The sequence below is a fragment of the Narcine bancroftii genome, chromosome 5, assembly GCF_036971445.1.
Source record: "Narcine bancroftii isolate sNarBan1 chromosome 5, sNarBan1.hap1, whole genome shotgun sequence".
In the NCBI taxonomy this organism is placed as follows: Eukaryota; Metazoa; Chordata; class Chondrichthyes; order Torpediniformes; family Narcinidae; genus Narcine; species Narcine bancroftii.
Window position 1 is genome coordinate 249,780,023 of NC_091473.1, and position 24,535 is coordinate 249,804,557.

The 24,535-nt window shown below is 43.0% G+C and overlaps 1 protein-coding gene across 14 annotated transcripts in view; it reads left to right on the top strand.

The window, feature by feature from the left end:
* Positions 1-24,535, top strand: part of plekha6 (pleckstrin homology domain containing, family A member 6) — a 293,601-nt gene that overhangs the window by 208,995 nt on the left and 60,071 nt on the right. For 12 of the 14 annotated variants that reach the window (XM_069942028.1, XM_069942032.1, XM_069942031.1 and 9 more), the window contains 5 exons: positions 7,028-7,111; positions 15,209-15,353; positions 17,452-17,556; positions 21,102-21,174; positions 23,984-24,084. In XM_069942028.1, the coding sequence (XP_069798129.1) occupies positions 7,028-7,111; positions 15,209-15,353; positions 17,452-17,556; positions 21,102-21,174; positions 23,984-24,084 (508 nt within the window). Of the gene's footprint in view, positions 1-7,027; positions 7,112-15,208; positions 15,354-16,717; positions 17,060-17,451; positions 17,557-21,101; positions 21,175-23,983; positions 24,085-24,535 lie in introns of those variants that run through there. The other 2 variants (XM_069942039.1, XM_069942041.1) reach the window with 2 other exon arrangements.

The following is a 24,535-nucleotide window of genomic DNA, read 5'->3' on the forward strand; positions in this document are numbered from 1 at the left end:
CATCCCCCAAGCTTTACAGTCAATTGAGCTATCACAGGGGATCACACCTCACCATCACTTGAAGTCAATTCAGCCTGCTCGTCTGAAGATTCCCCCTTTTCATTGTTGTCTTCCATTCCTGCAGCTCCAGGATGCATTTTCTTGGTGCTTCTCTTCTTCTTATCAGTGGGAGTACTTTTCACCTTACACGCTTTAGCAAAGTGGCCGAGTTTCCCACAATAGCTGCAGGTAGCAAATCGAGTCGGGCACTTCTGCCTGGAGTGCCAGCTCTTATCACAGAAGTAGCATTTTTCAGGAGTTTGCCCTTTTCTTTCCTTTGGGGTTCCAGCACTCCTGATGTTTCCTTTTTGGTTTCTAGCATTTCACTGGACCGCATGGCACTTCTCAGTGTTTTGGCTAAAGTGATTGCCCAGTCGTAGGTTAAGGGCTCTGTCTCCAGTAGCCTCTGTCAGATGTAACTGGAGTCAATCCCATTGATGAAAGCATCCAGCTTCAAGGCATTGCGGTGTTGTTGCACATTGACTGCCCTGACATCACATTCGTTTGCCAGCGAGTCGAGGGCCAGTGGATAGGCAGTATCACTTTCCCCGGGTTTCTGGCGTCTAGTCAGCAACTGGTGTCGAGCAAACACCACATTCCGTGGTGCTGCATAGTAAGAAGTCAGACGTTCCCGGGCTATAGCCAGAGTGGTAGCTCCTTGCGTTACAGCTACCTCACCCAGCAGAGAGTTCAGGTGGCCCCACTGTATCGCCTCATCTACCACGTTGTTTTGAGCCATGTAGTAATCGAAACAAGCAATCCAGTGGTTGAAAATTTCTCTGGCCCTCGGGGCAGACTGGTCAATTATCAGCCACTCTGGCTAGTAAAATTGAAGTGCCATTTGATGAAGTAGAGAAAGATGATGTGATCAAACAATAATCATGGCTTTTATTAGCAGAAACTCATGGTACAATAATGAAAGACAATAGGTGCATATACAATTATATATCCAAGGAGAATGTCCTTAACAGTAGACATAATGCACAGCCAATGTTAGTACAGCAAGGCTCGCCAGAGGGGAGACAGGCAGCTTGACAGACATTCACCACACATGCTGCAAAGTGTCTAAATCTAAAATTTATAATAGCCAACAGTGAAAACTTTTTGGAAAAATAATTCTGTTGTCATAAGGCCCTGTGGCCAATTGGTACAGGCATGGATCTTTTGATCTCAGATATGCTAAGGCTTGCTACCTTCAGATTGATGTGCCTCAAACATTGCTACAGATCGGCTAACTAAAAGAAAGCAGTCAGTCGCTTATAGATTGCCAAGTGGTAATTAGTGGGGTACCACAAGGATTAGTCCAGGAGTGTGACTACCTAGGATCTGTATCAGTGACTTGAATTAAAAAATCCAGCATACTGTAGCCAAAGCTGCTGTTGATAACAAGAGTCGCGGTTTAGCAAACTTGTGAGATGGCCACAGAGATATAGATAGGGTAAATGAGTGAGGTTGGCAGATGGAGTAATGGTAATGTAATCTGTTTGGGAAGGAACAATACATTATTATTTAAGTGGAATGAGATGACGAAATGAGCACCGAGTATTGGTATGCAGGAACAAGAAGTAATTTGGAAAGCTCGTGGAATATTGGCCTTTATTGCAAGTGTTACAGAATTTAGGAACTTTTCTTGCAGTTTTACTGGTTGACCCTCACCAGGAGTACTGTACCATTCTGGTCTTCCAATTCAAGAAAGGATGTGCTTGTATTGGAAAAGATTCTCCAGTTTGATTCTTAAAATGAAGAGAGCTTGAAGGGATTGGGACAAGGCTTATCAAAATATAGAATCTGGAGGGGAGATCCTATTGAAACATTGGAGATCTAGAAAAGGATTGACAGAGCAGATGCTGATATTTACCCCAGTGGGGGATCAAGAACTAGGGGCATATTTCCAGAATAAGGTGTTACCCCATTTAAGAAGTTGAGGAGGAGGAATTTCTTCTCCAAAAGGTTCTTGACTCTGAAAGCCTTCATTCCAGAGAGCTCTGGAGGTGGAGTGATTGAATATAAACAAGTCAGAAACTGACAAACATTTGGATGACAAGGAAATCGAGGAAATGCCACTCAAAGGAAATCCAAAATAAATGCAGAAAATTCCCAAACACAGCAGATTGGACAGGATCAATGAAGAGAGAAACCAAGAGTCAAGGTCTCATAACCATACAATGTATAGAGGGTATTTTTTACGCTGGGTCTGCAATAGCCCTTATCACTATTTTGGGACAAGGGAGCAGGAATGAGTGTTTTGAAGTACAGCAATAATGGTGTGAGAGGAGAGCCTCTGATGAGGAGACGTGCTGTTCCAGAATGTACAACCCAGCCAAGGTGGGTAAGTGGACCCTGCTTCGATGATTGCTTGCCATCTCCGTCACCACTGTAATTACAGTAACAAGACGGTAGTGAGAGGATGCTTACAGAATAAGTAACTGAGTGTGGAGTTTCAGAAGAGTGAGCCAACCTTAATAGTGGGCTTGGCAGAGCACCCTGTTCATTACAGCTGTTGAAACAGACTTTGAGAGATGTTTTTCTGTGCAGAACAACAGTTCAGAATGCCCTGATATAGAATTTCAGGAATGCGCATTAGTTTTTGATGTGGTGCAGGAAATATCCCTGCATTTCTTCTAATGAGACGGGTGACCCTTGCATGAGAATCTATTGGTTTCTTTTCATGAACACACGTCAGACACGCAGAAACTCTTTTATCAGCCTCCTTGATGTTTTGGTATTGCTGGAGGCTTTGAAGGAGGCAATTATATTTGAAGCTAGGAAGAAATTAAACAAGACTGCTGAGCTGTTGGCATCTTGCACATGTTGGATGTGTATGTCGCTCCTTATTCTTGTGGAGAAGACTGTAATCCTTCAAGTCTTTGCTGTCCTTTGCCTACAATAAGCAGTGTCAAAGGAATATAGGGGGGCTTGTTTGCATGTCACTGGACCAGATTTAATTAGTGAGCTGAAACACTGCACCTCAGCTTATTAAACCATTGATTTTGGCCCATCTGTAATGAGGGGAAGCAACGATTGAATCCTGCAGCACAAACAAGACTGCTGGAACCAATGCAATATAGAAAAGTGTGAGAGAATCTCATCCGGACACACAACATCTACAGGAAGTAAAGGGCAACTGATGTTTCTGGTCTGAGCCCTTCATCAAAGTAATGAGCAAAAAACAGGCAGGCGTCTGAATAAAAAGGGGCCTAAATGGAAAGATAACTCGTCACCTACCGATACACAGTGGTCACATGATATAATGTCCTGTCTCAGCTTGGAGAAAATTTGATGCAACATTATAGATAAAAAGTTTCAATTTGAAAAGATGTGGGGCCCATTCACAGAATACTATCATAAATGGAAGATTGAAGAAGTTTGGTGAATTTGTCAAGAGTCTGAAGGTCACTATTCAATCCATATCTTTACATCTTTTTCTCCAAGGTCACCTTGATTAGAGGGGGGGGGGTCGATTAGATTTAGCTTTAGGTTTTTTTGTTTCTTTTTTTAGATTAACTTGTTAATATGGGTTTAATTATGGTTGTCATAGATCATAACATTGCATTAAACAGAATTTGCCCATTGTTTAGATTAAGGGATTGTCTAATGTAGTTGGTTTCTATCCAGAGTTATTTTTAAGAAATATGTTAAATGAACAAATATGGAGAGGTTTTTCAATTTACATTTATATTAATTTCTAATAAGTTATTTGTTATCTTAGAAGATTTTGTATATACGATTTACATGTTAAACTCAATAAAAATATTTTTAAAAGAAAGAAAATCGTGGGGGGGGGGAGAAGAGGGAGGAATGGGAAGGGGGAAGAGTATAACCCAACAGGTTAGAAATCATAAGTGGATGTGGGTGGGGAGGGTAGAAGAGAATGGAGAGGGAAGAGAAGGGGGTTGGGACCTGGAGGAAAGGAGACAGAGGGATAAGGAGAGAGAGAGATACGCCGGGGAGGAGATTAACAGAAAATGGAAGAGAGGATGTTAATGCCACCTGGTTGGAAAGTGCCCAGACAATATTGGAATCAATGTTCTTGTGCTAGCTCTTTCTAAATGCTTTCCAGTCCTCCCTGGCTTGTTCTCGGTGGATTCTTCATGAAATCGCGTTTCATTTTGAAGGTTGCTATGGAATCTGCTTCCACCGCTCTTCAAGCCAAACCACCCCTCGTGGTCAGGAAGAGAAATATCTTCTCCGGTTCCAACTGTTGGTTTTGCTTGTGTTTACATGTGGCTTGTTCTGAATGCTCTTCAGCGCTTGACGTCCTGTTTTGCGGAAACTGCCAAAATGTTTGGCCTGGAAGTCAGCCTGAAGAAAACTGAGGTCCTCCATCAGCCAGCTCCCCACCATGACTACCAGCCCCCCCACATCTCCATCGGGCACACAAAACTCAAAACGGTCAACCAGTTTACCTATCTCGGCTGCACCATTTCATCAGATGCAAGGATCGACAATGAGATAGACAACAGACTCGCCAAGGCAAATAGCGCCTTTGGAAGACTACACAAAAGAGTCTGGAAAAACAACCAACTGAAAAACCTCACAAAGATAAGCGTATACAGAGCCGTTGTCATACCCACGCTCCTGTTCGGCTCCGAATCATGGGTCCTCTACCGGCATCACCTACGGCTCCTAGAACGCTTCCACCAGCGTTGTCTCCGCTCCTTCCTCAACATCCATTGGAGCGCTTTCATCCGTAACGTCGAAGTACTCGAGATGGCAGAGGTCGACAGCATCGAGTCCACGCTGCTGAAGATCCAGCTGCGCTGGATGGGTCACGTCTCCAGAATGGAGGACCATCGCCTTCCCAAGATCGTGTTATATGGCGAGCTCTCCACTGGCCACCGTGACAGAGGTGCACCAAAGAAAAGGTACAAGGACTGCCTAAAGAAATCTCTTGGTGCCTGCCACATTGACCACCGCCAGTGGGCTGATAACGCCTCAAACCGTGCATCTTGGCGCCTCACAGTTTGGCAGGCAGCAACCTCCTTTGAAGAAGACCGCAGAGCCCACCTCACTGACAAAAGGCAAAGGAGGAAAAACCCAACACCCAACCCCAACCAACCAATTTTCCCCTGCAGCCGCTGCAACCGTGTCTGCCTGTCCCGCATCGGACTTGTCAGCCACAAACGAGCCTGCAGCTGACGTGGACTTTTACCCCCTCCGTAAATCTTCGTCCGCGAAGCCAAGCCAAAGAAAGAAACATGTGGCTTGTGGGCTTTATCAGTGGATATATCCATCTCCAATAAATGGTTCATTGGCCAATAAATAAGGAGGATCTGGCGTAGGTGTGCAATTTAATGAGGTCCCTGGGGGGGAAACATCCCTCATAAATGAGGAAATAGATAGTGTAGATTCAGAGTGAGGGATAAGAGGATTTTGTGGAGACAAACTCCTGTTGGGTTACCCTGAAGCCTTAGATGCTCCAACCCAAGTGTGTCCAATGTTAATGCTAATGGCGAATCTTTGTCGGCCTTAAGACGGACTAAAGACAATGTCATGTAATATTACATTTTTGTTTTATTCCATGACAATAAATAGCGTCTGATCTGATCTGAAGTAAAAGATGAAAATCTGCAGACACCGTGACAACACAATACTGGAAAAACTCAGCAGACTTTATATTGCAAAAATAAAGATACATAACCAACATTTAGGACTTGACCCCCTTCCTCAAGGTATGAAAATAAATGTTGGTAGGCACCTGAACAAAATCTGATCAGTCAGAGCTGCTCACTCAGCCCTTCATCATTGCTATCGTCAAGGTTACCACTGACCAGAAGCTCAACCACCTCCAAACTGTGCCTGCGGGAGCAAGTGATGGGTTGGTTTTGCTGCAGAAAGGGACCCACCTCCTGACACTGCAAGGCCTTTCCACCATCCTCGAGGCAAAAGTCAGGAGTGTGATGGAATACTCTCTATTTGTCAGGATGAATGCAGATCCAATCACTTCGAGTAGCACTAAACCATCCAGGATAAAGCAGCCCTCTTGACAAGCTCCCCATCCATCGCCATAAAAGTGCATTCTCTCCATCATTGGGCACCTAGTGGCTGCTCTGTTTTTAAAATGTATTTGCAAGTACTCACCCATCCTTTCCTGAAAACATGTTCCACATGCACAGCCTCTCCCACCAAGAGAGGCAAAACAGTCCAACTCCTGACCTTCCCTTCACAACAGCAATGTGGATGCCCCTTTATCAGAAGGACTGGAGTTCACTGCACTTCTCGAGGGTAGTAGAGGATGGGCAATAAATGCTGGCCTTGTCACAGGTGCTCTGATCCCCAAAGTGAAGTAAAACAAAAGTCTTTGGAGTGGATGGTAATACTGCCTGGTAATCACCCTTGTGGGGGCTGACAGACATTGGCCACTGCCCTGATTGAAAAGAGCTCTTGGACTTCTTTCAGATCCCACACGAATTCACTGACTGTGGTCTCTCGTCTTTTCCAGCACTGCAATTCTCCCCATTAGTCCAGTAATGGTGGCTTCTTTCACATCCCATAGTTTTCATCATTTAACGATTGAGACCATGGCTTTAACTGCCTCGGCCCTGATTTGGCATCCCACCTGAAATTGCTCTGAATCTTCAGCTTCTCTCCGCTCCCCCAAGTTGCTCCTTAACACTTCCCTCTCAGTCATCTGTCCTGGTATTGATCTCATTTGTGAGAGTCATTTCCAAGCTTGGTGACAGATGTGCTAAAGGCCTCAGCAAGTTCAGTTTGCTAAATGTGTACGTTTGCCACAGAACCTCCCCTTACAATCTCGGAACCTTCATCTTTGTTAGCCTTTTACACAAATTTTTGACAAGGACTATTCAACCATAAGAGAGATATGGTTCTCATCCAGTGTTGGCAAATGGGACAAGTCACATCCTTGTTGTAGGCAACAGAGCTGCCTAACATTTAGAATCCATGACCATGATATAGATTTCTCACTGTAAGCATAAACCATTAAAATGAATGTTATTATTAATTAAACTCTTCTCTTGTATTTCAGCCACAATGAAAGATGTACCACGTTCCAGGACCCAGTGACAGGGGTAGTTCCCATTGAGAACTGCATCTTCAAACTGGAAGACAAGTAAGTCCCTCAAGATCTGTACTCCCAGATTAGCAGCCACTTTTCTCTTCCAACGCTGAGTGGTTTTACTTCTATGAAGCATGGATCCTCACTCCCCTCAACTTGTCAACCGAATGCTTCCATCAACCGTGCTTACCTCTCTCTTGCTCACTCGCCCCACCGACACATTCCCCATTTGGCACTCACTCACTCACTTGAGTGGCACGGTCAGCATAGCAGTTAACACAATGCTTTTACAGTGCCAGCGATCGGGACCGGGGTTTGAGCCCCGTGTTCTCTGTAAGGAATTTGTACATTTCCCCAGGGGCTCTGGTTTCCTCTCACCATTCAAAAAGTACCAGGGGTGTAGGTTAATTGGGTGTTAATTGGAGGCATGGACTCCTGGACTAAAAGGGTCTATAACCATGCTGTATGTCTAAATTGGAGGTGGCATGGTTGGAGTAGTGGTTAGCGCAACGTTTTTATAGTGCCAGTGATCGAGACAGGGGTTTGAACCCCACACTGTCTGTAAGGAGTTTGTACGTTCTCTCTGTGTCTGTATGGGATTTCCCTGGGGGCTCTGGTTTCCTCCTACTGTTCAAAACATATTGGGGGTGTAGGTTAATTGGGTATAAATTGGGTGGCATGGTTTTGTAGGCCAAAATGGCCTGTTATAGTGCTGTATATCTAAATTTTAAAATTTAATTCAATTTTTAAAAAATCATTTGAATTTAAAAAACATTTAAAAATTGATTGACCTGGTGAAACTTCTTTCTTCAAGTCGCATTACCTGTGATCAGTGAAGCTGTACCTGTTAATTCAGGAAACTCCTCAGGAATCAAATGTGGAAGCTTCCTGGTCTGACTCAATTGGCTTCCCACTGGATTCCCCTGTGACCTGATTTTTGTGGTTCTAATATGGACCTGTTTGGGGCGGCATGGTTAGCTTAGCAGTTAGCACTGTTACATTGCCTGTGACCCGGATTTGTACCTGGCGCTGTCTGTGTCTGCGTGGGTTTCTTCTGGGTCTCCGGTTTCCTCCTACCTTTCAAAACATATGGGGAATGTAGGTTAATTGGGTGGCACGGGCTCATGGGCCAGAAGGGCCTGTCACCATGCTGTATGTCTAAATTTTAAAAATCTAAATTAAAAAAAATTAAATTTAAGTGATGGGAAATCTATTTTCATTTCTTCCTCCAGATTAGTATGATTCAGAAATGTTGCTCTAAGTTGATAGTTTAGGTAAAGTTGTTGTGAAAGGTATTTTAATCTGCCATGTTGTATTGTTTTGACATACTTTTGCATTGCTTGTTCCTTCAGGATCAATCCCCTTACATTCATTTTAAGTTTATATACATGTACTTGTCACAAAGCAGATTATTCGGTGAGAAGAGTTCTTTTGCGAACAGACCAACAGGTTAACTCTAACATTCACGCTGTTAGTAGCACAGTTTAGAGAACTGGATGACAATAAAAAGGAGGAAAAATTCGTACCAAGCAGGGGCAGTATGTGAGCGCGGTTATAGGTTTAATTCAGAAGACTGATGCCTTTCAGCCTGTTGGTGCATTATTTCACATGTTCAAACCGTTCATTGGGAGGAGGGAGAGAGAGTGCATCCAAGGTGTACGTTTGGGATGTATCCAGTTCAGTGGACTCACAGAGACACGAGTCTGGACATAAGTGTTGCAATCAAAGGTAACTTTATTGAAAACATGGGAGAAAAATAGAGGAAGACATCAAAAAATACTTAATTACTCTACTACTAAAAAACTAAATAGACATTCACATCGGACCAAGTTGGACTCCGATACCAGTGGGTGCCTATTTTCTGCAAGGTAACAGAAAATGTCTTTAACGGTGCAAGCAAGCACATCAGGCACAAGGAACTCCGACACTGGTGGCTGCTGACCCTACCACACTCTCCTGTATGTGTGCACACTTCACAGACAGGGATGTTCAAACACACTCCTGATTCCATGTACCAATGGGGGTGCTGCTCTCTGCAAGCACTGATCTATTGCAGTACTATGGCTCAACTCAGTGTAGTGCACACCTTACCCTTGACTCCTCCAGCGATGTCCACGGTTGCAACCTGGCATGAGGCAATGTCCAGGACTTGGATCAAGAGGCAGAGAGAAAGCAATGTGCTATGCATCCATGTTTTATACTGTTCTGAGCAGGGCGTTTGGCCATTGATGACACTGAGTCATTTAAATGAGCCAAGTGTAAGGTGTGAACTAAAGAGTGGCCAGAGTCCAATCTTGATTGGCAGGTGATGCAACTTTTGAAAAAGTTTCAGACAGGGAGGTCACATGAACCTCTGCAATCCACAATGTTCCAGTCAGGGAGGCCACGAGTTCTTCCACAATCCACATGTAATAGGTGTGATAGGTCTTTCAGTATGCTGGCCTTTCCTAGGTGATAGGAATTGCAGATGGAGTCCATAGAGGGGAGGGAAATGGCAAATAGTACATAAAATAAAGAGATAATAAATAATCACAGTAATTCTAGTGCAAAAAAATGACTTGCAATGGTGCAGACAGTGCTCATGTGTATCCAAGCAATTTATGATTAGGGTATGTCATGTTGGGAAGAGTATCGGGTTTGGTGGGTTCACAGAGAGACGAATCTGGACACAAATGTGACCATCACACATAACTTTATTGAACACACAGGAGACAAACAGGAGAATGTCAAATGGTATTTGTTTATTAAATTATTTAAACAATGATAGAGATATTTACATTGGACCTAGGTTGGGCTCCGATACCAGTAGCTGCCTATACTCTACACGTTCGTTCATTTGAATACACACACTTCAAAATCCAAGAATTCTGGAAATACTCATTAGGTTGGGCAATATCTGTGGAGAGAGAGGGAGTGAATGTTTCAAGAGGATGACTTTTATCAGGAACTGTGATGTCACCCAGCTGAAGGCCCAATTTCCATGACCTTTCGAGTCAGATTAATGCCAGCAATGAGGTAACCCTGTTACGAGCCCAGTATACCCCAAAACCCAGCAGCAATAGATATTCACCAAGACAAATGGTTACTTAAATAAAAATTGCTTTTAATTATCTTTAAACATGAAAACAAAATTACACTTTAACTTATTACTATTGACTTAGCCCCCTTCTAATTCTAAGTGTATGTAATGTGTGTGTAAGTTCAGAAAAATTCTTTGCTTCACAGTCCAATCTCACTTCTCATTCCTTCAAGTTTGCTGGTTGCAGGCAATTCTTATACTGTGCACAGAATTTAACATTTATGAATTTTCACCAGGCTTTGGTGCTTGAAAGGTAAATGGTTACCGCTCAGGAAGGTTCTTGTCAGTTTTCAGAGAGAGATTTGTTGTTCCAGGACATCCACAACTGATGTACTTCCATCAGTGTCTTGCTGACGAAACTTGCCCCCTCAGGGTTCTCCAGATGATAACCTCTTTCTTTCAGGCCACCACAGAGTGCCTTTTTGTTTCTCTTATTCCAAGTGAAACATTAGACAGCCAGTCCTCTTCTCTTGCATGAGCCACAAGGGTTTTGACCAGGCTGAACCAAGAACTCACAACCCATCTTTCAAATGGGGTTTTCCACAAGCTTGCCAGCTTGTCCTGTTCCAGTTGCTGCTGCTGACTCTAAAACTGTAGCACTGATCTCTGTTTCTCTCTCTCTCTCTCTCTCTCTCTCTCTCTCTCTCTCTCTCACACACACACACACACACACACACACACACACACACACACACACACACAAAGCCTGTTTTACTCTCTCTGCTTGCAAAACCACATGACCCTCCTAGAAGAGCAAGTTCCATTCCAGACAGAATGCAGCTCCGACAAACTCTTTCATCTGTTGCCTTTTTGTAAACAACAATCCATTAGTGAAGTCTCTTGGACACTCTCCAAAGCTTCTGCAAAGACTGTTGGGCCCAACATGTCTAGCATGAGCAGAGCTCCAGTATTTTAAATAAGATGTTTTAAAGTGTTTATATGTGACCTACTCTAACAAACCCTGACCCAATTTATCTCCCAAAAACATATCTATATTCTGTCACAACCCATAACGTGATGGAACTTGCTGTCTGAATCTCACACACACCTGCTTGACCAAGCTCTGGAAAATAGGTGTGTAATGTATTCAACTCCCTGACAATGGATTATTGTGCATTGACTTCGCTGGTTTTGGTCAATCACCAAGTGACAGAGTTTCATGAAGGCGGAATCAGGAATTCAGCATTTCAAACTTGGAGAGAGTTTTCCCATCCTCTTGGCAATTGTGAAATCAAAATATTTTTGTAGGAACTAATGTGAGCACTGTGGTGTGGTCAGGTCTATTGTGCAATTAAACCTTCACCATAAATAAAGAACCGTTGGGTTTGCAGTTTAGGATTTTGGTCACATTTGGAAGCTTCATCTGTTCAAACACAAAGATGGAGAAACTCTGCAGGTCAAACAGTGTCAAAGGTAAAAATACATAACCATTGTTTTGGGCTTGAGCCCTTCATTGTGTTAGAAAATTGTTGGCAGGTGACCAAACAAAAGAGTAGGGAGAGGTGTTGCCACAAAGGCAGAAGGTGATAGGTGGAGAAGGGTGGGAGAGGACAGCAGTGGTCAAAGGGAAGAGGGTTGGCTGGGTAAAGGGAAGGGAGGGAGGAGAACCAAGAAGGAAAGGAGGGAGGGGGAAGAGGAGAGCAGATTAGCAGAAACTGCAAAAGTCACTGTTAATGCCATCTGGCTAGAGAGTGCCCAGACGGAGAATCAGGTGGTATTTCTCCAATTTTCAGGTGGTCTTGATGGGATAGTACATAATTCTGGTTTCTGCTAACCTGCTCTCCTCTTTCCCCTCCTCCCTCCCTTCCCTCTCCCTTCACCCAGCCATCCCTCCTCTCCTTGATCAATGCTGTCCCCTCCCTCCTTCCCTTCTCCACCTATCATCTCCAGCCTTTGCAAGCACACCTACCCCCATCCCCCACTTTTTTGTTCTGACGTCTGCCAACATTTTTCCACACATTGATGAAGGGGTCTAGCCCGAAATGTCAGTTATGTATTTTCACCTTTGCTATATAAAGGACACAGCTTAACCTGCTGAGTTTCAACAGCATTGTGTTTTTACTTCAACCAGAGTGTCTACAGATTTTTTGTGTTTTACTTCTTTTATCAGTTCCCTTTCTTTATAACATAAAGGTGTTGCTTTGTAGCTTCTCTGAGTGAAGCGCTGAGAGAACATGGATTGGGGAACAGCTCTCTTCCTTCTATGGCAGAAGGTTGAGTTTCAAGGCTCTCTCTGGAGAGCTGAACACAAAACCAAGATCAGTCATACAGTCTGATGAAGTGCTGGACTGTTGGTAATATGATGAACTGTGGAGATGCGTCACAACTTGGTGTGGGAATTGCTCTGTCCAAGACAACAATAAACTGCAGAGAGTTGTCAACAGTTCAGACCATCACTCAAGCCAACTCCATTGACTCAGTCCACGCCTCCCGCTGCCTTGAGAAATTTGCCAACATGATTAAAGACCTATGCCGCTCTGGTCACCTCCCCTCTTCCATCGAGCTTGAAAGCACAAGCCTTCAGATTCAAAGACAGGTTCTTTCCTGCTGTTATCAGAGTCTTAAAGTGTTGTCTCCGCTCCATCCTCAACATTCACTGGAGTGCTTTCATCCCTAACGTCATAGTACTCGAGATGGCAGAGGTCGACAGCATCGAGTCCACGCTGCTGAACATCCAGCTGCGCTGGGTGGGTCACGTCTCCAGAATGGAGGACCATCGCCTTCCCAAGATCGTGTTATATGGCGAGCTCTCCACTGGCCACCGTGACAGAGGTGCACCAAAGAAAAGGTACAAGGACTGCCTAAAGAAATCTCTTGGTGCCTGCCACATTGACCACCGCCAGTGGGCTGATCTCGCCTCAAACCGTGCATCTTGGCGCCTCACAGTTCGGCGGGCAGCAACCTCCTTTGAAGAAGACCGCAGAGCCCACCTCACTGACAAAAGGCAAAGGAGGAAAAACCCAACACCCAACCCTAACCCACCAATTTTCCCCTGCAACCGCTGCAACCGTGTCCCGCGTCGGACTTGTCAGCCACAAACGAGCCTGCAGCTGACGTGGACATTTACCCCCTCCATAAATCTTCGTCCGCGAAGCCAAGCCGAAGAAGAAATCAATCTTTCACTGGTAAAAGATGATGACCTTGAACTATTTGAACGCTACTTTTCTCTATACCCTTCACTTCTTGTCTTTCTGAAATGCTGCACCCTGCAGATTTGTTGTTGCACCACCTGCTGTACTTAAGTATGGGTTAACATGTCTGGATAGCATGCAAAACAAATCTTTAGACTGCATCTCACTAAACAATTCAATAAGTATATTAGCTTAAAAGCATTTAAGTGAGAGGTCACGGTGATCGACAGTTGGTGCAGTGAGTCGACTTTGACACTGACTTCACGTGCTGTCTGTGTGGTTTGTTTTGAGTGAGCTTTCAGATCCATACATATCCAAAGACATGCCAGTGGCTTAACTGGTCTTAAGTGAAGTTACATGGTATCAAATTAAAGGGGAATTGAGGTGCATGTGAATGGGAGTAAGTTGCAAGGCAACAGGGAAACCAGAATGGGAGATGGCATGAGCCTATGGCCTGAATATCTATCTTTTGAATTGTAATTACTGAACATAAGCAGGACAGCAGGCTCATGAAGACAGCAGTCACAATGATTGGAGTATCCAGTTTACTGATGTTCTCTGAGGGGTAAATAGTGGCCAGGGCACTGGGGAGAATGATCCTGCTCCTCACTGAGTGGTGCCATTGGATCTTCAAGGGCAGCCCAGAGGTTATGAAGGTTGTGCAGATGTCTCACAACTCGCGCGACTTGAGTTTCATTCTGACCGCTCGGGTGGTCTGTGTGCAGTTTGCATGTTTTCCCTGTGTCTGCATGGGTTTTTTTCCTGGTTTTCTCTCTATGTGCCCGCTGGTGCACTAATTCATCTTGTGTTGATGGCCAGCTGGTAGAATCAGCAAGGTATTAGTGAGCAATTTTGAAAGAGTATATGGCAGGGAATGCGAATTATGGTATTACTCTGAGCTGGCAGAGAGTTAGTTGATAACCTGAATGGCCTCTGTCTATGTGGAATGAAAAGAATTGTCAGGACCAATTCATTAGATGTGTTTAAATGATAGTTGGAAGTGCCCCTTATGATTATGAGGGTCAAGGGATGATGGGGAGAAAGCAGGAATGGGGTACTGGGTGACACGATCAGCCATGATGACATGGAATGCTGGTGCAAATTTGATGGGCTGAATAGCCTATTTCTGAACATCTTTTCTATGAATCTATGAAAAATGTCAAACAAGGTGATTTTTTTTTCAAAATAATCTGAATCTTTCCAAGAAGGCAAATGTAAAAATTTAGGTTCGAATAGCTCTAGTGACAGTGAGCTGAAGTTCCTGCCATGAATCCTTGGAAAAATGTTTGAAGAAATGAAAAAGAATGGGGGGAAAAAAATGTAGAAGGGAAGAGTTTCCTTCATTGAAATCTGAGCACAGAGCAATGAAGAAGCTTTGCATGTGTGTGGGTGTCTTATATCAAAGAGAAAATACATTTAGCAAAGCACATTACATAAGCTCCCCTACAGCCGAGATTTGCAAATAGAATGGGGGAGGTTTCAATATGATTCTTTAAACATGATTCCTTTTGAATTAATTTAACTTAAAGCTTGGAGAACCAGAGTTGGGTTAAACAAAGAAATCAGATGCATACCATGCAATATGCACTGCATGTTACATAACCAATGTAACGCATCCAAATATAGTGCATTCAGATCCAAACACAGCAGACTTGCGTGCACAGCACATTGATACACCTGCATTTGGATTTGCATTACCAACTCAGATGAGGTACAAAGAAACTTCTTGCAAAAGAAAAGGAATTTTTGTTAATGAAACTGGCAGATTCTTCCAAATCCAACATTGCAGTTTATATTATTATAACACATACCTGCCCATATACATCAAGAACATGCATTTGGCACTAACCAAGATGTTTGTAGACATCATCCGCTAAAAGGGTATCTGGGATTTCTATTTGTTGAGTCTTTTCTCTAAGGTTGACACGTCTGTCATTCCAGACCTTTGTCCAACATGTCAACCCGAAGGGAAGCACGGGGTGAAGAAGGAGAAGGGGGAGGAGGAGGGCATCGCCCTACCAGCATCGCCAGTGAGGTGTCCAATCACACTTTGGTGTCCGAAAACTCCCAAGAGCAGGCCCTCAGGGTAAGCATGATATTTCAATACCGTGCCGCTCAGTCCTTGCCTGGACATGGAAAGGTAAATATGGTCACAATGTTTGTGTGCAGTGGCACATTAACCATTAGGCTGAGTACGCTGAAGCCTAGAGGCTTCACAACCACAGGTACACAGATGTAATAATTTGTCAATATGGGCTAGCGTTAGTCCTGGTCCACCCATCAATCAAGGCTTGTGGAAGTACCACGTTCACCTGTCAATCAGCAGTAGTTTCTACCCGCACGCGAGTCTAAGGTCTGCCTCCTGCAGCAGAGCTCGGCTCATGCAACATCCCTCACGGGAGGTTTACTTTTTTAAAAAAAGACGCTTCTTTCTCCTGTATTATTTTGTATTGATACTTTTTTTTAGAACTGATTTTATTCATCCTTTTGTAACTAACAGACTTTTCAAATTATTCAGGGCCAGAAGATGGCTTCTGTAAGCTTGATTTTAATAAAGGTTTTCCTCCCCATCTCCAACCAAACACCAACTGGTGTATTCCCAGCAGATAAATTTAAAATGTGTGAGCGCATCACACCCAAAGGTTAATAAATGGAACAATTTCACTTTAATCTATCAACGAAGGGTGGGTGCCTGGGGCAGGAGGACAAGGTCGGGTGGGGGGGCAGGGGGCATTACTGAAGCTCACCCTAAGGCCCAGGTGGTAGTTCATCCGCCACTGGTAACATGTGGATATATTTGGACGACTGTTAAGTTGAAAGATAAAGGTAAGTTCTGTTTACCTATAGATATGGGAGTGAAGTGTCTGTCAGAAGGAAATTTGAAAGATCCACGAAAAGAATAGAGAATCATTAACATAAAAGCTACGGACAGTTTATTAATGGTTTAACAGTATATTCCCTGTTTTCTCTCAAAGGCACATTACAAAGCTCACTTCATGTCAACTTGAACTAGAATCTTTCTAAGTTATGAGTGTTTATATTTGTTCTGCATAATATAACATGGCATAAATTCAACTGTTCCCAGCTACCATTTGTAACAGGCATGTTTAATGGATATTTGTAAGTACATCATGGGTTTTATGATCTTGAGTAGCTGTCTGATGCACTCTCACAGTTGACTTAATTCAAATTGCTGTTTGGAATTTTCAAGTGCCAGAGTGTTTCTACTGATGGTAGATTCCCTCTGCTGCTAGGTGCATCCAGCTAATAAAACACCAGACCTCTTTTGTAACCCAGCATTGTGTTTGTTACAAAAGCATTCAGCATTGTGTTTGCTTATCACTCCAAATGTACGGTTTTTGGCTAATAATTCCAATGACCTCTATTAATTATTCTACAACAGACCAAACAATAACTAAGGCAAAACTCATGCAAGCCTTTGCACAAGCAGTGGTGGAGACCTGTGAGGGGATCAGGAAGTGGCTGCAAAAAAAACTTCTCCGGATGATTAATGAACATCAGAGTTTCGGGACCAGTGGAATTGCTGCAGCCTATTTGAGTGGATTGCCGCCTCACTGACAAATTGCCTAGTGGCGTCAGTATTGGTTGATTTCATTTCTTCAAAGTCATGGGATCATTTGTTGAGGAGTATTAACACTTCTTGTGCCTCCATGAAGAGGGTTCCAGAGAAGGCTGATTGCGCAGGTCACTTAGCCTGGGTCTAGATTCTGTTCTCCAGCATGATTCTGAATGGGTGTTCTCTCGCCAACTTCTCGCAGATGCTATCTACAGGTTAGATTCCCAATGTGGAGGAAAACAGATGAATGGGAGTGGGGAGGGAGAAGGTTTGTTCCTGGTCTTTTGGAAAGTGGTAATCAGTTTGAGGGAGAGTAAGTAATGTTCTCCTCCAGTTCTGGCCTGAGTCAGGGTGACTCTGGAGTTAAAGTTTACAGTTCTACCAACAAAGTTGAGGATATGTGCAATAGCTTGCACCTTGGGGAGGGATAATAAGGTATAATTTTTAATAGGCAAGTTTCCTTTCCATTTTATGAATGAAGTCCAAATCAATATGTCTGAAAGAGTGGTAGGCACCATATTTACTAGTTGATCATGGAAGAACCTAGTGTTCTTTCTGAAGAAGTCTCAGTTGTGACTCAAATTGTTTTAATCCTGTACCTTTACAGACCTCCAAGGGATCAAAGAAAAATGCTTCCTTTGGCAAGAGGTCAAACTCCATGAAGAGAAATCCGAAAGCCAATGTCCTGAAGCGAGGCTGGTTGTTTAAGCAGGTACAGTACACTCAGTACTGAGAGGCAATGCTGACATACAGAATCGATATAAAGACACCAATCAGATGAAAGGCTCTCAAATAAAAATGTTGAAAAGTTCTTGAAAAAGAAAGAATGAACAAGGGGAACAGGAATGCTCTGTGAAGCGGTGTAGAGTTGGTGAGTCAAATGACCTCCTTCCATACCACAAGGAAATTGGTGAATTCAATGCTGAGTCTAGAAGGATTATATCCAAGGAACTGTGATGTAAGGAAGATTCAGCCAGTAACCAGGATAAATAATGATTCTGTGCATCAGAATATCGAGGTGGATCCTTAACATCTGTGCCTATTATTAAGTTTATTGTCGTAGATACAAGTGCAGTCCACAGATGCTTTGAACGTGTCGACTTTGCTGCAGATGCACAGGTACATAAAAGACAAATAAGAAGACTTCAAAAAAATCAAATAATACCTTGGAAGGGGAAAATAGTTGACAGTGACAGATGCAGCGTGATGGTTTCCCATCTCCTTGCTCCATTTTCTGTGGCGCTCTCCTGCTGATGCAACAGCAGCTGATTGCAATTTTCCAAAGAGCCAGCTGTGTGGAACGGCCACTCACAAGTTCACCTCGCCACCGAATCAACAATGAAAATAACTCTTCGTTGTGATAGCTGAGCTGGTGCTTATTCAGCAGGGCATCTGTTGGACAAGAGTGTTCTGTTTTTAGACTGCGGCTCTGCGTGTGCATACAGCCCCCCCATACAGGGGGCTGGGTAGAGTGGACGAGAGGGACACAATTCCCTCAGCAGAATAATTAGTAGCACGGTTTTAAACTCATTAGAGAGGAGATGACGTTGAACTGTTTTAACTCTGGTGGTGGATGTTTGAAACCCCCTGCCTGAAAGTGAGGGATGGAATCTTGACCATGGCCTACTCCCATTTCTACCTGAAACATTGGTAGCCACATATCCAGAACTGTTGAGGGATGCAAAGTCAACATAAGATAAGACATCTTTTGCTGCGTTGGAAGGAAAAAATTAGATGGGTTCTAAGAATAGTGGGTCTGGCCACAGGCTAAATGCAGAAATAATCTTTACTGGAGCACAAGTAAGGGAATCACAACACATTCTTAATCACGCAACACAGTGCAACCAGTCACAAATTGACTTAACACTACCAATACCAGTAACTACTTACACTCTCATAAGCGCAGTACAACTCAGATACATTAGACTTAACAACTATGGGTTCTATCAACTGTCTGAGACATCACAACCAAGGACTACAGAATGCTACCTGCCATTCCTTGTCTAAAGTGGGCAAGGCTCAAATGCTACAATTACAACAGAATACAACAGTCCTGATCCCTATGTAGTGCACACCTTAACAAAATCTCCTCCAGCATTGTCCAAAATGGGGTTCATCTTGGGGCTAAAGAGGAAGAGCTACTGCGTGTGGTAGACTTTATAGTACAGTAAGCTGGAGGGTCTGGCCCAAGTAATCACTAGATGATTAAAGGGGTGACTGGTCAGGTGTGCACTAATGAATGGGCAGAGTCCAACCTTGGTTGGCAGGTGATGTGACTTCTGACTAGATTCCAGATGGAGAGATAACATGACCCTCCACAATCCACACTCCCATCAGATTCCAGACAGCCAGGTCATGCAACCCTCCACAATCCACATTCCCACCAGGTTCCAGATGGAGAGGGCACGTGGTACCTTTATTTCACTGTTCCCAATCCCCTTCTTTGTAGAGGTAGGAGGTAGGAAATGGAGGCATAACTCTTCCCCAACTCTTTTGGAATTGCATTGGCCTTCATGACCTTGTCCTCATTTTGATAAAATGAACTCAATAACTTGGTTCTTTTGGCTGGGAATTTCTTGTAAGTCTCTCAATCTAGGAAAGGTTCCGTTCAGTAAAACAAACTTGTTAAAAAACAAGTTCAGCAAAATTGGTGAAATATTTCCCACGCCCCCACTTGGTGAGGTCCTCTTTAGTAAGGAAAGAAATAGTCTCCAGAGTAGCAAAGAGTTTGGGAAATTGTTCAATATTTGGTATAAATAGAACCAACAAGATCACATATTAGACACTAAGTAGACCTCTTGTCCACATCTGTTTAAAGGTTCAAATATAGCTAAAATTTCAACCTACTAAAATCTTAGGTTAGGTCTCTTCATTTATGGAGAAACATTCAATCAAGATTTATATTTTCCATCAAAGAAACTTAATTTCCATATTTTTCTCTTTCATTTATCATTTTTAATAAAGTGTATTGTTTAATTCAAGCCCATTTCTCTGGGTTTTAACGGCATGTTGAATCACAGAAATTTATGTCACCCATTCACTCATTTTCAAACCTATGCTGATCAAAGACAGCCCAATCCTATATCCCAGTCGAAGGTCCATTGTCTTGTAGCTAACTGCTCACGAAATAGACACCCCAAGTTTTTCCTACTGTTCAAAATAAAATCTTTGTGTCTGGAATACATTTTATGAAAGCTACCTCTACTGTCTCATTGAACAGTGAATACCACAGATTCACAATTCACTGGGAGAAGCAGTTCCTCCTCAGCTCTGTCTTAAACCTATTTCCCCTGAATCTTGATGCTGACCCCTTATTCTAGTCTCATCTGCCAGTGGAAACAATCTCCCTGCTTCTATTATAATTTTATTCATTATATATTTCTATAAAATTGTCCTACCCTTCTCCTTCTAAACTCTTGTTTCAAAGCTGCAAGCTTTTCATTGCAGCTAATTGTTTTGATATTTTCTGCTATTTTCTTCAGATTTTCACCCATATTTTGCTTTTAGTACCTTTAATCATTTTGGCCATTTACTGTGGTACAGATTGCCATGAGGAGAGTAATATGTTGGTGGCATTACTTTGGTATGTGGCAGTGATATTCTGGTGTACAGATTGTAATTGACTGAGCTGAGTGGTCTCCGTGGTGTCACAATCCTATGCGTCTAATCGAAGCCCCACCTACAAGTGCCTTGATGGCCTTCTGACAGCTTCCAAATTTCTGGTGATCAGAGATAGTTGCAAAAATTAAATCACTTTAAATTTAAAAAGTATGTAATAAAATAGTTTCAGAATTAACTGATGGAAATTATTTAAAACAAAATTAAGTAATAAACAAACCACCCATCTTCCTTTTAACGCAAGTTAAACATGTGGCTTTATTCAGATTTACGGGGGCTTACTAAGATCACAGCAATGGCAGGTTTGAAGTTGAGGAACCAGATAAGAAGTGCATCTTGATGCTACAGTGAGTTGAGGGTGGAGTGGAATGTCCTAAGTGCCTGCATTTGTTCTCTTCCTCTGTGTTGCAGTGCACAGATACAAAATTCTGGAACATACAGACTTGCGCACTGCAGTTGGCCTGCTACGTTCTGCAGATTCACTGGCCATTCCCAAGATCTAGCCCAACACCTCATGGCCCTTGGTTGAGTCCGCAATCCAGGGAAAAAATCACCCATCTGCAAAGTGGTTAATATTTGACTGTGAATCGCTCAGTTTGAAACACTGTGAGGATGTGACCCTCTGATTGTGTTTGACAGGCAAGCTCAGGAGTGAAGTCATGGAATAAGCGCTGGTTTGTCTTGGCGGATCGCTGCCTCTTCTACTACCGAGGTAAGGCCTCCCTGCTCTTGCGCTGATATAGCCCAGCATCCTGTGACAATTCTGTTAATGAGAGTAGGAAAGAATTCAAGTGTTGTACAGTTTGGAAACAGGTCTTTTGGAACTTGTTATTGCTGATCAAGTTGTCCACCTAAGCTCATCCAGTTTGTCTTCATTTACCCATATCCTGCTAATCCAGGGGTGGACAACCTTTTTAAAACTCGCATTCCATCTTACGTATTCCCAATGCCATAAGTGCTGTGTGATTAGTAAGGGATTGCTTAAGGTGGTATGTGCGTGGAAAGATAACGTTTGAAAACCACTGTTTTAATTGTATCTAATTGACTCGTTATGTGCACGTTTTCAGAAGTCCAAAGAAAATGGGCCAATGACAATTTTTCTCATGCAAAATATTTCAGTAACAGTTGGGACTAGAGCAGTGGTTCTCAACCTTCCCTTCCCACTCACATCCCACCTTAAGCAATCCCTCACCAATCACAGAGCACTTATGGCATAGGAAATACTTAAGGTGGAATGTGAGTTTTTTTAAAAATGGCTGCCCACCTCCTCCAATCCATTTCCATCCATGTATCTGTCTTTTAAATGTTAGAATTATACCTGCCTCTGACAGCTCATTCCGCATACCCACCACTGTCTGTGTGGGGGTAAAAAGTTGCTCTCAGAACCCCTTGAAATCTATCTCCTCTCACTTTAAACCAGTGTCCTTTCATTTTGGACTCTCTTATCCAAGGGTAAAACTGTAACCATTCATCTTACCTTTGCCCTCATGATTTTATATATCTCAAAATCATTTACAGGATGTTGCTTAGATTGGACAATGTGTCTTATGAGGAAAAATTAACGAGCTAGGTCTTTTCTCGTTGGAGTGAAGAAGGATGAGAGGTGACTTAATAGAAGACTACAAGATTATGAGAAGCCTAGATAAGGTAGAGAGCCAGCACCTTTTTCTCAGTGTAACAGTAGCAAATATCAGAGGACACCAGTTCAAGGTGAGGGGACAAAAGTTTAGAGGAGACAGCAGGGGTAAGTTTTTTTTATGTACAGAAAGTAGTGCGTGCCTGGAATGCATTGCCTGGGGTGGTGGTGGAGCCTGGTACAAGAGGGACATTTAAAAGATTCTTAGACAGGCACATGGATACAAGAAAAAATTTAAGGTTATTGGTGTGAGGTAGAGAAGGTTTAGATTGTTGAGCACGTTTATTTAGATCAGCACAATATCATGGGCCAAAGGACCTGTGCTGAAATTTTCTATGTTCATCCCACTCCAAACAATCGTTATACCTCAGTCCCTCCAGTCCAGGTAGCATTCTGCTGAACCTTTTATGCTCTCTTTCCAGCTAAATCATGTCCTTCCTACAGCTGGGGACCAGAACTCTGCATAATACTCCCAAGTATGGTCTAGTCATTAGAAACATTGCTTGGATTGTCAGATTTTTGTTGTTGTGGGTACCCAAGATCAAGTTTATTATCTTCTGACTGAACATAAACAACTTGGTGAAACAGTCCTTCTCTAGACTATGGTGCACAAGCATACACACAATGCATTTCACACACAACACATAATAATTACATACAGTACAACTCCGAATGTCCAAAATGGTCGGGACAGGACCCATTTCAGATAAACGTTTTTTTCAGATAACTGGTCTTTTTTAAAAAAAAATACCCAGTAACAACAGCAAATCACTTGTAATAATGTTTAAACAACAGTAAGGCTTTTTAAGCATTAAAATAACATTTAATTCTCTCAAAAAAATTGCTGGCCACTGTCAATCACCAACTCCTCCCCACCAAGGCTCTACTCCTGCCTGGGAGCTTGAGATCCCTGCTGCTGCTGGTGCCAGGAGCACAATGTCCCCAGTCAGTTGGGCTTCAAAAAAAAATTTGGATCATTGAGGATTTCGGGGAATCTGATTTCAGAGAATCGGAGTTGTACTGTACATACATATTTTTAAGTTTTAAATTTACACGTACAGCACGTTAACACCCAAATACCCCAATTAATCTACAATCACCTTACTTTTGTTTTAAGTGAGAGGAAACCGGACCACCTGGAGGAAACCTTCGCAGACATGGGGAGAATGTACAAACCCCTTACAAGCAGCATGGGTCGCCGATGCTGTTACAGCATTGTGCTACCCGTGCTGCCCTTATGCATACATAGAAATATAATATAAAATAAATATGTATAAATAATCTGAATACATTACACGGTGCCATTTGTAAGGGAACCAAGTTTACATGATAACATTCATGCGGGAAACCAGCTGGGAGTTTCTGATTTTGATACACCTGATGGCACTGAGGGATTGCAACATGGGAACACCTACTTTTAATTTCAGTGGCGGTCTCTGTGTTTAAGGTGAAGACAACAGAGGGTATCTGTACAAGTCAGGCAAATGGAAAGATGGGGCACTTTTATTGCATCCTCGTCACTTCTGCTATTCTCTTCATCAATAAAAGTTGTTTTTATATAACACCTTTCATGTTGTTAAATAATCTAAGTTGTAATTGGACATGTGACCTTAGCTGGAAAGGGAGGAGTTGGAAATGAAAAGAGCAGTGGAGGTTTAGGGAAGGAGTTTGACCTGCTCATCTCACGGCACATCAGCCAATGGTAGAAGAGTGAGCGTTAGATCTGTGTGTGATGATTGACTGACCAGTGGTCAGGCTAAAGTGGGGGTGGAATGGTCTGCCTTGTAGATTTCTGTCCTCTGTTGCATCTTCTCCCCTCTGATGCACACTAAATGCGAGAACACAGAGACGAATCAGTAACCATGTTCCTTCTCTTCCAATCTAGATGAGAAAGAGGCAGCCGTCTTGGCAAGCATCCCTTTGTTTAGCTTCCGCATAAGCCCTGTTCAACCTACTGATAACATCGCCCGCAAGCATGCCTTCAAGGTAATGTAATGCCCTCCCTCAGACTTTCTGGTGATGTAACTGATTTTGTTGCTGGTTGCACACCATGTTCTTGTGCTTTTGTGCATGGTACAGATCGGTCTAATAACAGGTTGGCTAGGCATTGCAAAAGAATTCTGAGTCCATCCCATTGTTCCTGGTGATCGACACATGGGTGTCAGCTGCCTCATGCAAAGCTTGAGGTTGGTCTAAATTCAAGGAGGTTTCATTACATCGAGTTCCACACACTCCCATCAATGTTCTCTCCTCCCTCGTTTGGAATATTGATCTGAAGATGAATTCAAATTTCATCATAGCAGCCGGTGAATTGAAATGCAATCTGATTGTCATAAAAATCCCTAGTTAGGGAAGAAAATCTACCTAGTTCTCCCAACCCCCTCCACCCCCCCCCCCCCCCCCCACCACCCCCATCCTCCTTTCTCAGTGTGGCCTG